Source organism: Malus domestica, chromosome 13, assembly GCF_042453785.1.
Source record: "Malus domestica chromosome 13, GDT2T_hap1".
In the NCBI taxonomy this organism is placed as follows: Eukaryota; Viridiplantae; Streptophyta; class Magnoliopsida; order Rosales; family Rosaceae; genus Malus; species Malus domestica.
The window spans coordinates 5,951,207-5,963,858 of record NC_091673.1 but is presented as its reverse complement, the minus strand read 5'-3'; the positions used below and the strand labels follow the sequence as shown (position 1 = coordinate 5,963,858).

The following is a 12,652-nucleotide window of genomic DNA, read 5'->3' as shown; positions in this document are numbered from 1 at the left end:
AAAAAATTGAAACAGTACTAACCGGTAACCGGGGGCATTATGGTCATTTAAGAGTGAATTCTCAACGCTACCCAAAATAAAAACCCAACCCAACCCAATAGTTAAAATAATCTAACCGCGGTAGAAAAAAAAAAAAAAAAAAAAAAAACCTCACATGGACCCCAAGCCCCTCTCTCTCTCTCTCTCTCTCCTCTCCATCATCTCTCTCTGTCTCTCTCTAAAAACTTTCTTACTTTGTTTATATATAACATTCCGATCTTTATCTCGTTCTTTATTGCAAGTTTGTAACACCCAGCGCAGCCTCTCTCTCTCTCTCGTCCCAACTTTGAAAACCATTTCGCCGTTCTCCGATATCCAACGGACCCCGGACTCGCACCGGAAGGGTGAGCTCTCGCCTTCCCTATCTGATCTCCCGCTCTCTCGTTACGAGTCGGCCTCTTGAATTTTCCTTGCGGTCTGTTCGGTTCCCGAGAATTTGTGTGAGAAAACCATGACAAGTACGAGTCTTGATCTCAGTTTCCTGAATTCACGCTCTTCACTCGTCTTCACACCACTACTCGCGGCCGTTTCCCGTTGCGCACGAGCTTTGTATTTTCTCTAACAGTTTTATTTTCTCGGGAACCCAACAGACGGTATAAAGGCTTTAATCCGAAACGATTTTTTTTTTCTTCCGGCCGTTTGGTTTGTTGAAAGTTTGCATTTTTCTGTGTGATTATTACAGATTTCGGGAGGAAGTTGTTGATTGAAGCTTCGTACGGGACTCTTAATTTCACATGTAAATTTCATTCGATTCAGGTAATGCTCACTTTTTTAATTTTTTAATTTTTATATTTATTTTTTTTTTTAAATTTTTTTTTTACTGCCATCTTCTTTTATTTGTTACTGTAGCATATAGCTTTCGCAGCGTGCTGTATGTGTTATTTTTGGTTAATAAATTAGCATTTTCTGGCTTCGAAAACAAGAAAGTTTAGAATTTGAAGCATTGGTGTTTGTTTTGGTAGAAAAGCTAATTTTAGGAATTTAGAATAAAGGTGGGGTACTGCCGTTGCTGAATTCGAAGGCCGGGATTTTATCTGTAGATTTGTACTGATTTGTGAACTATGATTGATCATTGATCTTCTTTTCGGTCGCCAAAGTTGATAATATTGATAAAATTTTGGATGCGTATGGTTTACTTTTGTAATATGGAATAAATTGACTTGGTTGGATGTTGCTGCCACTCCGAAAAGGAACGAAGAAAGAAATTTCTTCTTGTATTCTCGTGTGTTTTGCTTATCGTTGGTCAATTTTCGGCATCAGATTCAAGTAGTACGTGGAGAAAGAATTCAGGGTAGGACAATGCTTTTTGTATGTCTGTATAACTCTCTTTGCTTTATTAAAAATGTCGTACCCAGTGCACACGGCTCCCGCTTTACGCAGGGTCTGGGAGAGGTGAATGTCGGCTAGCCTTACCCCCATTTATGGAGAGGCTGCTCCCAAGTCTCGAACCCGAGACCTACCGCTCATGGACGAAGGCACTTGCCATCGCACCAAGTGCGACCTCTTTGCTTTATTAGAAAGAAAAAAAAATCTTTGCGGTGTAAATTTCCTTTTTGCTATATCGGGATGCTAATGTGCCAGATGTTGCAACTTCCTCTCGCCTTATTTATACCGAAGAGGCATTTGTGCATTGGATGCTTGGTTACGTAGTTACGTTCTACCTGTTTGTGTCCGTACTATGTATTTTAAGATAAAGAAAGAATCGACACTGGTGTATACAAACATGGGTTTCAATTTTCATAGGATGAGATAGATATTCGGACATGGCAGTAAATTGACCATGCTTGTTAGTTGACTTCCATATTCAGTATGTTTTCTAGTGAATAAAATTTCTGTATTTCTTCTGTCGCAGCATAAAATGTGAAAATTAGTGAGCCTAAGCATGCTCTATGGATCATCATTATTTTGATTCTGTTAACCAGCAATAAAACTGGAGTATGACTAGTTTTAATTCTTTAATTGTTGTAGGCGTGAAAATGGATTTATTCGGTGGCAGCTGTTTAATGAGATGATCACTCTTTTCACTCTTTCATTTTTGTTTTGCGTAGGTTTGTAGACTTCTCTGACCGTAGTCCAAAATCTTTTCCTGTACTGTGTTGTTCTGTATGATTCAAGCGAAAAGGAATTCTAGCAGTCATGGCATCAAGATCTTCCACAAACCTTTTTGATTGGGCATATGGCGGCCTTTTGGATATTCCTTGTACTCCAAGGGCTCTTCCAAGGGTGATGACTGTTCCTGGTATTATATCAGATGTGGATAGTTATAGCAATGATGATGATTCATATTCTAGTTCATCCGCCTGTCGTGAGAGGAAAATTGTTGTGGCAAATATGTTACCATTACATGCTAAAAGGGATCCAGAAACGAAGAAATGGCGTTTCAGTTTGGATGAGGATTCAATTTTGTTACATTTAAAGGATGGGTTTTCATCTGAAAGTGAGGTTGTTTATGTGGGGTCTCTCAAGGCTGAAATAGATGCCAGCGAACAAGAAGAAGTTGCGCAGAAACTGCTGGAGGAATTCAATTGTGTGCCAACTTTTCTGCCCAGTGATCTCCAGAAGAAGTTTTATTTGGGGTTCTGTAAGCAGCAATTGTGGCCCCTTTTTCATTACATGCTGCCCATGTGTCCAGACCATGGAGATCGCTTTGACCGCTCGCTGTGGCAGGCCTATGTATCTGCCAACAAAATATTTGCGGACAAGGTGATGGAAGTTATTAATCCCGAGGACGATTGTGTCTGGGTTCATGATTATCACTTAATGGTTCTCCCAACATTTTTGAGGAAGCGGTACTACCGAGTAAAGCTTGGGTTCTTCCTTCACAGCCCGTTTCCGTCATCAGAAATTTATCGAACTTTGCCTGTCCGAGATGAAATTTTGAGGGGTTTGCTAAATTGTGATCTAATTGGGTTTCATACATTTGATTATGCGCGTCACTTCCTCTCATGCTGCAGTAGAATGCTGGGGCTGGACTATGAATCAAAGCGAGGGCATATTGGGCTTGATTATTTTGGCCGCACAGTGTACATTAAAATTCTGCCTGTAGGTGTTCATATGGGTCGGCTTGAATTTGTGTTGAATCTTCCCGATACAACTGCCAAAATTAAAGAGATTCAAGAGCAGTACAAGGGGAAAAAACTGATTCTTGGCATTGATGACATGGATATATTTAAAGGAATCAGCTTAAAGTTTCTAGCTTTGGAACAACTCTTACAGCAGAATTCGGAGTTGCAGGGCAACATAGTACTTGTTCAAATTATAAATCCCGCAAGGGGATCAGGGAAAGATGTACAGGAAGCAAAGAGTGAGACATACTTGACTGCCAGAAGGATAAATGAGGCTTATGGTTCACCTAATTATGAGCCAGTGGTTCTGATTGATCGTCATGTTCCTCAATACGAGAAGACAGCGTATTATGCAGTAGCAGAATGTTGTATAGTGAATGCTGTGAGGGATGGAATGAACTTAGTTCCTTACAAGTATATTGTTTGCAGGCAGGGAACACCTCCCATGAATGAAGCTTTAGGCGTGACAGCAGATTCTCCTCAGACAAGCATGCTTGTTGTGTCTGAATTTATTGGTTGCTCACCTTCTTTAAGTGGAGCAATCAGGGTTAACCCTTGGGACATTGATGCTGTGGCTGATGCCTTGAACTCGGCAATCACCATGCCTAAATCAGAGAAACAGTTACGTCATGAGAAACACTATCGTTATGTTAGTTCTCATGATGTGGCTTATTGGGCGCGAAGCTTTGCACAGGATTTGGATAGAGCATGCCGAGATCATTATAGTAAACGATGCTGGGGCATTGGATTGGGCTTGAGATTTAGAGTGGTTTCCCTTTCGCCGAACTTTAGAAAGTTGTCTATAGACCATATTGTTTCGGCATACAAAAGAACAAGCAGAAGGGCCATATTTCTGGACTATGATGGGACTGTTATTCCCGAAGCTTCCATTATTAAGGCCCCTAGCCCAGAAGTCCTCGCTCTTATGAATTCCCTGTGTAAGGATCCGAAGAACACTGTTTTCATTGTTAGTGGGAGGGGACGGACTTCTTTGAGCGATTGGTTTGCCTCATGTGAGACGCTTGGAATTGCTGCTGAACATGGGTACTTCTTAAGGTATGTTTGTAATATATGTTTTGAATGTTCAGTTAGCCCCTTGATATATTTTTTTAAACTGAACTAAGGTATTTTGTTCTGTTCTTTGGTGTAGGTGGAATAGAAGTTCCGAGTGGGAAACCAGTCCTGTTGGTGCCGATCTGGATTGGAAAGAAATTGTGGAGCCTGTGATGAGATTGTATACAGAGGCAACGGACGGCTCCAACATAGAAAGTAAAGAGAGCGCTTTGGTATGGCATCACCAAGATGCAGACCCCGACTTTGGATCCTGTCAAGCCAAGGAATTGTTGGATCATCTGGAAAATGTTCTTTCGAACGAACCAGCAGTTGTTAAGAGGGGCCAGCATATTGTTGAAGTTAAGCCACAGGTAAAACTGCTTTCACAGAGTCCCTCTCCTCGCATGCGCGTGTACACCTTCACAAACACAATCCCAGTTGTGTAATTTGTTTCACTATTGCCTTTGTGACATGCAGGGAGTAAGCAAAGGATTGGTTGCTGAAAAAATTCTTTCGAGAATGGTCACCGATGGAAAGGCACCCGATTTTGTGATGTGCATTGGGGATGACAGATCTGATGAGGACATGTTCGAGAGCATATTAAGAACAGTTTCTTGTCCATCCTTGCCTTCTCCTCCCGAGATATTTGCCTGCACCGTCGGAAGAAAGCCAAGCAAGGCCAAGTACTACCTCGATGATGCCAGTGACGTTGTGAAACTACTTCAAGGCCTTGCTACTGCTTCGAGTCCAAAGCCAAGGCATCTCCCCCATGTCCAGGTTTCTTTCGAAAGCGTCTATTGATTTGAACAGTCACTGTATACTTGAAGTCCAGGAGGAAGTTTGGGATTCTCTTTAACCTCGGAAGTGGTTCGATGCGAATGTGAAGACGGTAACTTTTGAGTACATGTCGGGATCGTGGACTTACCATTCTTGTTTTGTACATGGGGACATCAATATGGTATTTATCGGTGCCCGGTAAAAAAGAGTAACCAGATGTTTACTGTTTTTTATCGTTCGCGGGCACCATTTAACTTGTATAGATACAATGTTCTTTGTCGCAATAGGTAATGTCTGGCTCGATCCATCCTAATTGTTAACTTCAGTTTCAGGTATATCAAAATGTCAACATTTTCGTATGGTGTGTGCATATTGGCGAACCGGTCGAATATGCGCTCAAGAATTTATGAATTTGTTCACCCAGTAGAGTGTACGTTCAAGAATTTACAAAGATTTAACGGGTCAATCAGAGCCACCTAAGATGCAATTTGTATATCAAATAGAGCACGCGTTGGACACAGTGTGCTTGTCACATGAAATGGATAAGTTAGGTTCTCAAACAGTGACAAACTCTAAAGACAGGAAGAGGACAATCCAGCCTGTAACTATCATGAAGGTATCTGCCAATATTCAAAGTTAATGGTGGAAAAGTTGGGGGTCCACGGTAACTTTAAGAGAAGCTTGGGGTTCGTTAGGGTAGTATGATTCGGAACTTTCTAGATCGACTTGAATTAGTAAGATCACGTGAGACATTAAGTCACGAGCTTATATTTTGTGAGAGCTGTCTGGCCTGCTTGCTAAGTTTTTCTCCGTGTTTAATGAAATATTTTTATTTTTGATATTTAGTTGGTATTATACTAGCGTTTGCCTACATACTTTATGTGTATAAACACATTTTTTTATAAAAATGAGAAGGAGAGAGGGAGAGAGGGAGAGAGAGAGAGAGAACGTGGGGAGGGGGGGAGAGATGTTTTTGTTTTTGGTTTTTTTTTAATTTTAAATATTGAAAATATTTTAACATCGCCGATATGTGAAGTTTCAATAAAAAACAATAAAATTTGAACTTGTGAAATTACATTATTGTCCATCATTTTTTTTGTTGATAAAAGACTAAATAATCTTTTCACATTCTTTTGGTTGACAAAGAAAGTTTCATTAATTAATAGAGATATGGGAAACATGAAGACATATGCTGGAGACATGGATGGGGCCACTAAGAGACTAGAATGGCTCGAGATGTCTCTGACAATCCAACCCAACCTTCATTTTTTAAGAGTCGAACACAAGACCTCCTCAACAGTCTATCAGTCTTTTGTTTTCTCAAAGACACATCGAACTTCAAATTCAAATACATAGACAAATGGTACTAACCATTTAAACTATAAATCTTTAAATTTTTAACCCTACGTTTGGTGGGCTGCCTAGTCAACGACCTCCCAATAGTAGTAGGACTGTAGGATGCAAGCACAAGCCTGGGTAGGTGAAGATTGACATTTGCCAATCTAACATTGTTGGGCCAGGAAATGGGCCTCATGTTTCGTGACTGGGCCAAGGCCATAACTCACTTATCACTTCCTACGCTTTTTGTTTAAATTTTGGAATGTGCTATTCACAAACCTCATTTTACTTCTCACACACTCTTGATATTTTCTGTCCATTGATCTTCTACAATTTATCCGATCCGACGGCCGAAAATTAAAAAGGTGTGTGAGAAGTAAATTGAGGTATGTGGATATCACACCTCTAAATTTTATCTCTAATGTGAACAACTATAAATGTTTTCGGTGGGCTTTCTTTTAAGCAACATGTTGGGGTTGTGATGTCATTTCATTAGTATTTCTTGTGACTTCATTCAAATGACCGTCTCAATTCACCTATTTCAAATCAAGACCCAAATTTAAATTAGAAAAGTAATTACTCTTCTCAACAAATTCATTATCAGAAACTGACCAATTATAAAAGTTTAGATGGCAACCGACTAAAAATAAAATTCATGGGAGAAATTGGCTAATTATAAAAGTTCAAGAAGAAATCGGTTAAAATGGAAGTTCATGAGAGAAATTAGCAGCTCCTTACAAGTTCGTGAGAGGAAATATTCTACTATTATTTATTGCATTTGAGTTTGATAAGTTTTAGTTTTTTATCTTAAAGTTGGACGCTTGCGAATTTGTACCACGAAAATTTCACTGCTCTAAAATAAAGTTAGTGATTCATGTTAGGTTTTTTCAGCCAAAATAATTTATGATATTGGTATAACCTTTTATTTTGATTCATGAGATTTAAAATTGATACAAGTGCTTTATGAGTTTGTATACCGTCAATCATTTTAGTCATTTTATGAACAATCTTTGTTAAATAAGACCAAAATAATTAGAATATCCTCAAATTTTGTCAAATCATTTTTGCCCATTTTTTGTCAAATTGAGGTATTTGTGTTATTTTGATCCTTATTTAACAAAGATTTTTTATGGAATGACTAAAATAATTGATGGTAGACAAACTAAAGGATTATTTTATCAATTTTAAATCTCAAAAACCAAAGTCACTCAGTCCTACAGTCCAGTGATATTCTTCTTTACTTAGAAATGAGATGTCTTAGGTTCGAATCTCGTAGATAGCGAATTCGATATCAACTTAGGTTATCCATTATGTGGATTAACCGAACTCCCTCTCTTTAATGTAAAATATCAACGTACTAAAAAAAATCTCATAAACTACATTAAGAAGTTATCTCAATCTCATGAATCATTTCACTAAAATGCCTTCGTGGTAGATTATGACACTTTTACGTTATGGGTAGTTGCTTCCTCCTCAAGCTGTCTCTTTCACTTTAGTAGGTTGCAATTTGCATCGGAATTGCAACCCGTCAAAATGGTAGCTCTAGTACGGACAAACTGTTGAAACAAAGTTGACAAAAATGAGCTGGATTCTACAATAAAATACCGTTGTATTGGACAAGAGGGCAGCTGATTTATTGGGGACAATAATACGGATAAGGATTATCTTTGGGTTCTTTTACGAGGATTTTAAAGATTCTTATATTCTAGTAGTTTACCGTATATTATGCGTTCAATTTTCATTAGATACTATTTGTGTTTAATTTTAAATAAAAAATTCAAAACGATTTCTGACCGTATAATATACGATAAACAATTAGGATGAGATCCTCACAATTTAGATTTGAATGAGATCCAAATCCCAATAATTCTAGCCACACATCACTTTTAAGTAATAATATTAAATTATAATTAGAGAAAAAATTGTCTATAAGTTTTAATTCAATTGGAGCAATGACTCCTCAATTAAAAATCCATGACTATTAGTCTTTTAAATAATCAAAACGTGTAGCCACTGTTCTTTTCGTCAACTCCGTCAGAATTTCATCAAAATGACTCATGTTGGAATAACCATTGTTACAAATAGATTAAAGTTAAGAGACAATTGCTTCAGTTGGGTTAAATTTTGAGGAACCGTTGCTACAATTTTTTTCATTTGGTTTTTCATATATGTCCCTTGATTCAGCCTTATGTGTGTGCCACGTGACTTATTTTGACGAAAATTTTAACGGATTTGACGAAAATGATCATAGTTGCATGTTTTGATAAGTTAAGGAACACTAGTCATATAATTTAAGGTGAGAGACAATTGCTCTAATTAAGTTAAAATTGAGAGATCATTGTTTCAATTGAGTTAAAATTAAAGGATCATTGATACATTTTTATCTATAATTACAACCATAAACAAACATTAATAATAACAAATAAAAAACAAACAACGACAATAGCATGTTGAAACTTAGATCGGATTAATAAAAAAATTATTCCAAAAAGGGAACGTGCTGAGAATTTGGGTGGAGAATAACTGTTGCATGCTTGGTTGGATTCATAAAAAGAAAAAGAAAAATATTTACACTTTACGTGAATTATGAATATTAAAGTAATTGTATTTCAAATTAATTAAACGCTTGTATGCGTAATATGTTTTTTTTTTTTTTTTTTTGAGAAAATATGCGTAATATGTTGAGGACACCTCTTGATACTTCCATTTCATGCGAGTTATCACGATAATATCTCTCTAGCTAATACCGTTATATAAATTAGAGTAATTTAAAATATATTACGAAAAGATAAACTAGTAAATAAAATTTCATGACCCAATCACTCTTAACAGAGAATACGATTCTTTCACACTCTCGTCATTCACTCTCGAGTCCCCACTGAGGCATTTGAGCTCTCTGCTTTTTCATCTCTTTCTCTTCCCCCCTTTGCCTTTTCCTCTCCTTTTTCATCCTTTGTCTCTTTCATCTTTTCACACACAGTCGCTTTTGCACTCGGGAGGAGCACACTGTGTTTTTCTCCAAACCCAGAAATTATTTGAGGAAAAAAGCATCTCTCGCTTCTTACCACCCACATTTTGCAAAAACCCATATAGGATTTAGGGGTTCTCTCAATGCTGGCAGCTTGAATGTTTCAGCCTTTTTGTGTTGTGGCCTCCATTGGAAGAAAAGGAGTAATGGGTCGGAGTTTATGGGCGGCGGCTCTCATCGTTCTGGTTATGTTTGGCGGCGTCTCCTCAGCTGCCACTACTGCCCCAGCAAGTGAGAGACTCTTGAATTTATGTATAATTGTTTATATATATGTATATATGTGACTGAGCTCAGCTTCTGCATGATCTGATTTTGGTTGTGGAATTTTGGTTTGTTTTTATTAAAAAATAGCTTTTTTTGTTGGCTTTTTTCAGAGATTGTTGGTGGGTTTTTCTCAAATGCTGCGTCTGCATTCATGAAATGGCTGTGGTCGCTCAAAGCAACTACCAAAACAGGTCTAGATCTCTGAATCCACCCACATTTTATTGTTATTTTCTTCTGAATTTTTGAGGGTTTGTTGTGTTGTAATCTGGAATGTTGGGGATTTATGAAATTTCTGTGTGCAGCGGTTTCGGGCCGTCCGGTGATGAAGTTTGAGAGTGGGTTCAATGTGGAGACGGTGTTTGATGGAAGCAAGCTTGGTATTGAGCCTTACTCTGTGGAGGTTTTGCCAAGTGGGGAGCTTCTGATTTTGGATTCTGCTAATAGCAACCTCTATAGGATCTCTTCCTCTCTCTCTCTGTGTAAGTTGCTTTTGTTTTGTGCAATGCCTTGGTAAGTTGCTTTTTTGGTTTTAATTGAACTTGCAATCTTTGAAGTATGATTTGCGCAGTGTGCTGCTTGGCCAAGTTACTGAGGGACTCACATTTTCTTGAGTTTTGTATACTTTAGTCGATCTTTCAAGCCAGATGTCTTGATTAGCAAGTTTTTGCTTGTAGTTCGAATGCGGTTTTCTTTTTTATGTTTGGATTTTTCTTCAAAATTCATGGTTGTGCTTCCAGGTGCAATACTATTTGTGCAATGAATCTCGTATTCCCTAAACTGGAAATTGCCTTGATCTTCATTAGAAGCATGCTATATTGTGTTGATGTCTTCAGTCTACTCTGTGATACAAACGCTACTAGAAAATCAACTCTTGTATTCTTGTTTTGGATACATTGAACTTCTTAGAGCTTGCATATCTCCAATATTTTTAATCTAGTTTTATCGGACACTGCAGACAGCAGACCAAAGCTGGTTGCAGGATCTTCTGATGGATACCCGGGTCATGTAGATGGGAGGACCAGAGAGGCAAGAATGAATCACCCAAAGGGGTTTACAGTTGATGACAGTGGAAATATTTATGTTGCAGACACAATGAATATGGCAATCAGGAAGATAAGCGATGCTGGTAATTGCTTTATTAGATTTCTTTGAAGAATTGGTTTATTTATTGATGTTCAGCATTATCAATGAAGCAAATTTGCTTCTTCTTTCTTCATTGTTTCACTTTGACACGTACTAGTGTGTAGCATATCCCACTGTATATTTGTATGTGTGTATGTATGAATATACACGTTTACACTTGTTCTCTCAAGAATAATTACAACAGTTTGTTATTTAGTACCCGCCACCATCAACATTATAAGACTTTTTCCAATTAAGTTGGTAGGAAGACGTTTAATTTTGATGTCATTGAAATTTGTACTGTTAGGGGTTACAACAATAGCAGGAGGGAAATTGGGCCGTGGGGGAAGCCATGTGGATGGACCAAGTGAAGATGCAAAGTTTTCGGACGATTTTGATGTGGTTTATATTGGAAGCAGCTGCTCTTTACTTGTTATAGACAGAGGAAATCAAGCAATCAGGGAGATCCAACTACATTTCGATGACTGTGCTTATCAATATGGAAGTGGTTTCCCTCTTGGTAACTTATTTTACCCCAATGTTTTCTCTTGAATGGTGTAAATATTTAGAAATACATAGATACTGATTTTCATCATTGCAGGGATTGCAATGCTTGTTGGGGCTGGCTTCTTTGGTTATATGTTAGCATTGCTACAACGTAGAGTTGGTACAATTGTCTCTTCACAAAATGTGAGTACTCAGTTTTTTTCTTCTGCCTACTTTATTGACATCTGTTTGTGGGGTAGATGTTGGCTTCTGTGAGGTTTGCGCCCGTTGTTATCGCAGGAACTATTTGAAATTGCTTTTGCCTTTTGTTTGGTTTGTGAATAGGAAGAGTGGATCCCGTAAATGTACGCTGACTTCAGATTTTGTAATTGTGAAGTAGTATTGATACCTGAGAGAAAACTCTTTATGAAAAAGTACCTTGATTAAATATTATGCACTACCTTTCTGACATTGCAACCTCAAATCATAAATCAAGATTGTTAGTATCTTATATGATAGCATGAAACATTCTTATGCCTTTTATATTGCATTTTTGAAGGATCAAGAGCCAATGAAGACGAGCATTCCTCCAAGTTCATACCAGAAGCCTCTGAAACCAGTCAGGCCACCTTTGATTCCAACTGAAGATGAGCAGGAGAAGCATGAAGAAGGCTTCTTTGGATCTCTTGGGAAGCTTTTGGTCAATGCTGGGGCATCTGGTATGGAAATTCTTGGGGCAATATTTCCCGGTTTCAGGAAAAAACATCTGAACTATCAATACCAAAGTCAGCAGCAACAGAAGTACTCAAATTCCTGGCCTGTGCAAGATAGCTATGTGATACCAGATGAAGATGAGCCACCTTCCATTGAAACCCGAACTCCCACCCCTCGCAAAACCTACCCATTCATGGCCAAGGATGCTGAAACAATCCATCAGTTGCGGCAAAGTCGAGTTTTCTCTAATGGATGGGATAATCTTCAGCAGCAACAGCAGCAGCAGCAAAAACAACCACAGCAGCATTATCATCGGTACCAATCATCAACCCCAAATACTATCTATGAGCAGAGTAGCGAAAATACCACCGAGGTTGTGTTTGGTGCAGTTCAGGAGCAGGATGGGAAGGGTGAAGCTGTGGTCATTAAGCCTATTGATTATGGAGCTCCATTGTTCAATCATCACAGTTTCGGGTCCCGAATCAATCCGAACGGCTATAGTTATACCCATGGATGTTATTGATCATACACTTAATAAAGATGCATAGTTTTGACCTTATTATATTCTTCATATAAATCCTTCAAATTTTAGGTTATAGGCAGTGGCAACCATTCCTGGTAAGTTGTATGTGGAAGGTTTTCAGCCCCTTTGCAATGTGAGGTATCTCACTCTGGTCAAAATATACAAGGTTTTTGTTCAAGAATATTGGTCCAATTTCTTTCTTTGTTCAAGGAATGTGGTATTCCTTTTTTTTTTTTTTAATAT

The 12,652-nt window shown here is 38.1% G+C and overlaps 2 protein-coding genes and 1 long non-coding RNA gene across 6 annotated transcripts; 2 read left to right on the top strand and 1 right to left on the bottom strand.

Annotated features, from left to right (window-relative positions):
* The first annotated feature begins 263 nt into the window (after window positions 1-263).
* Window positions 264-5,293, top strand: LOC103451948 (probable alpha,alpha-trehalose-phosphate synthase [UDP-forming] 10). 4 transcript variants are annotated; one of them, XM_070810935.1, is made up of 5 exons: window positions 264-383; window positions 722-795; window positions 2,088-4,160; window positions 4,255-4,528; window positions 4,635-5,293. In XM_070810935.1, exons 3-5 carry the CDS (start codon window positions 2,176-2,178, stop codon window positions 4,956-4,958), a joined length of 2,583 nt encoding a protein of 860 aa, XP_070667036.1. In that variant the 5' UTR covers window positions 264-383; window positions 722-795; window positions 2,088-2,175; the 3' UTR covers window positions 4,959-5,293. The 4 variants fall into 4 exon arrangements, with proteins under 4 accessions (XP_070667036.1, XP_070667038.1, XP_028947109.1 ...); XM_070810937.1 differs by having other exon boundaries at window positions 270-383; window positions 2,155-4,160; XM_029091276.2 differs by having other exon boundaries at window positions 270-632.
* On the bottom strand, window positions 1,064-1,842 carry LOC139190570 (uncharacterized). The gene is made up of 2 exons (XR_011574876.1): window positions 1,541-1,842; window positions 1,064-1,363 (listed from the first exon to the last, which is right to left on the bottom strand). It is a non-coding gene; the product is annotated as an uncharacterized lncRNA (long non-coding RNA).
* Window positions 5,294-9,074: 3,781 nt separating the features above from the next.
* On the top strand, window positions 9,075-12,590 carry LOC103451947 (uncharacterized). The gene is made up of 7 exons (XM_008391398.4): window positions 9,075-9,531; window positions 9,675-9,755; window positions 9,867-10,043; window positions 10,520-10,690; window positions 10,994-11,206; window positions 11,288-11,376; window positions 11,732-12,590. Exons 1-7 carry the CDS (start codon window positions 9,399-9,401, stop codon window positions 12,407-12,409), a joined length of 1,542 nt encoding a protein of 513 aa, XP_008389620.1. The 5' UTR covers window positions 9,075-9,398; the 3' UTR covers window positions 12,410-12,590.
* The last annotated feature ends 62 nt before the right edge of the window (window positions 12,591-12,652 follow it).

Excerpts from the sequence above, each read along its gene's own strand:
- LOC103451948 (XM_070810935.1), top strand. The coding sequence starts at position 2,176 with ATGGCATCAAGATCTTCCACAAACCTTTTTGATTGGGCATATGGCGGC. Across the intron at positions 4,161-4,254 it reads GAACATGGGTACTTCTTAAG|GTGGAATAGAAGTTCCGAGT; the intron begins GTATGTTTGTAA and ends TCTTTGGTGTAG. Across the intron at positions 4,529-4,634 it reads TTGTTGAAGTTAAGCCACAG|GGAGTAAGCAAAGGATTGGT; the intron begins GTAAAACTGCTT and ends TGTGACATGCAG.
- LOC103451947 (XM_008391398.4), top strand. The coding sequence starts at position 9,399 with ATGTTTCAGCCTTTTTGTGTTGTGGCCTCCATTGGAAGAAAAGGAGTA. Across the intron at positions 9,532-9,674 it reads TGCCACTACTGCCCCAGCAA|AGATTGTTGGTGGGTTTTTC; the intron begins GTGAGAGACTCT and ends GGCTTTTTTCAG. Across the intron at positions 10,691-10,993 it reads CAGGAAGATAAGCGATGCTG|GGGTTACAACAATAGCAGGA; the intron begins GTAATTGCTTTA and ends TTGTACTGTTAG.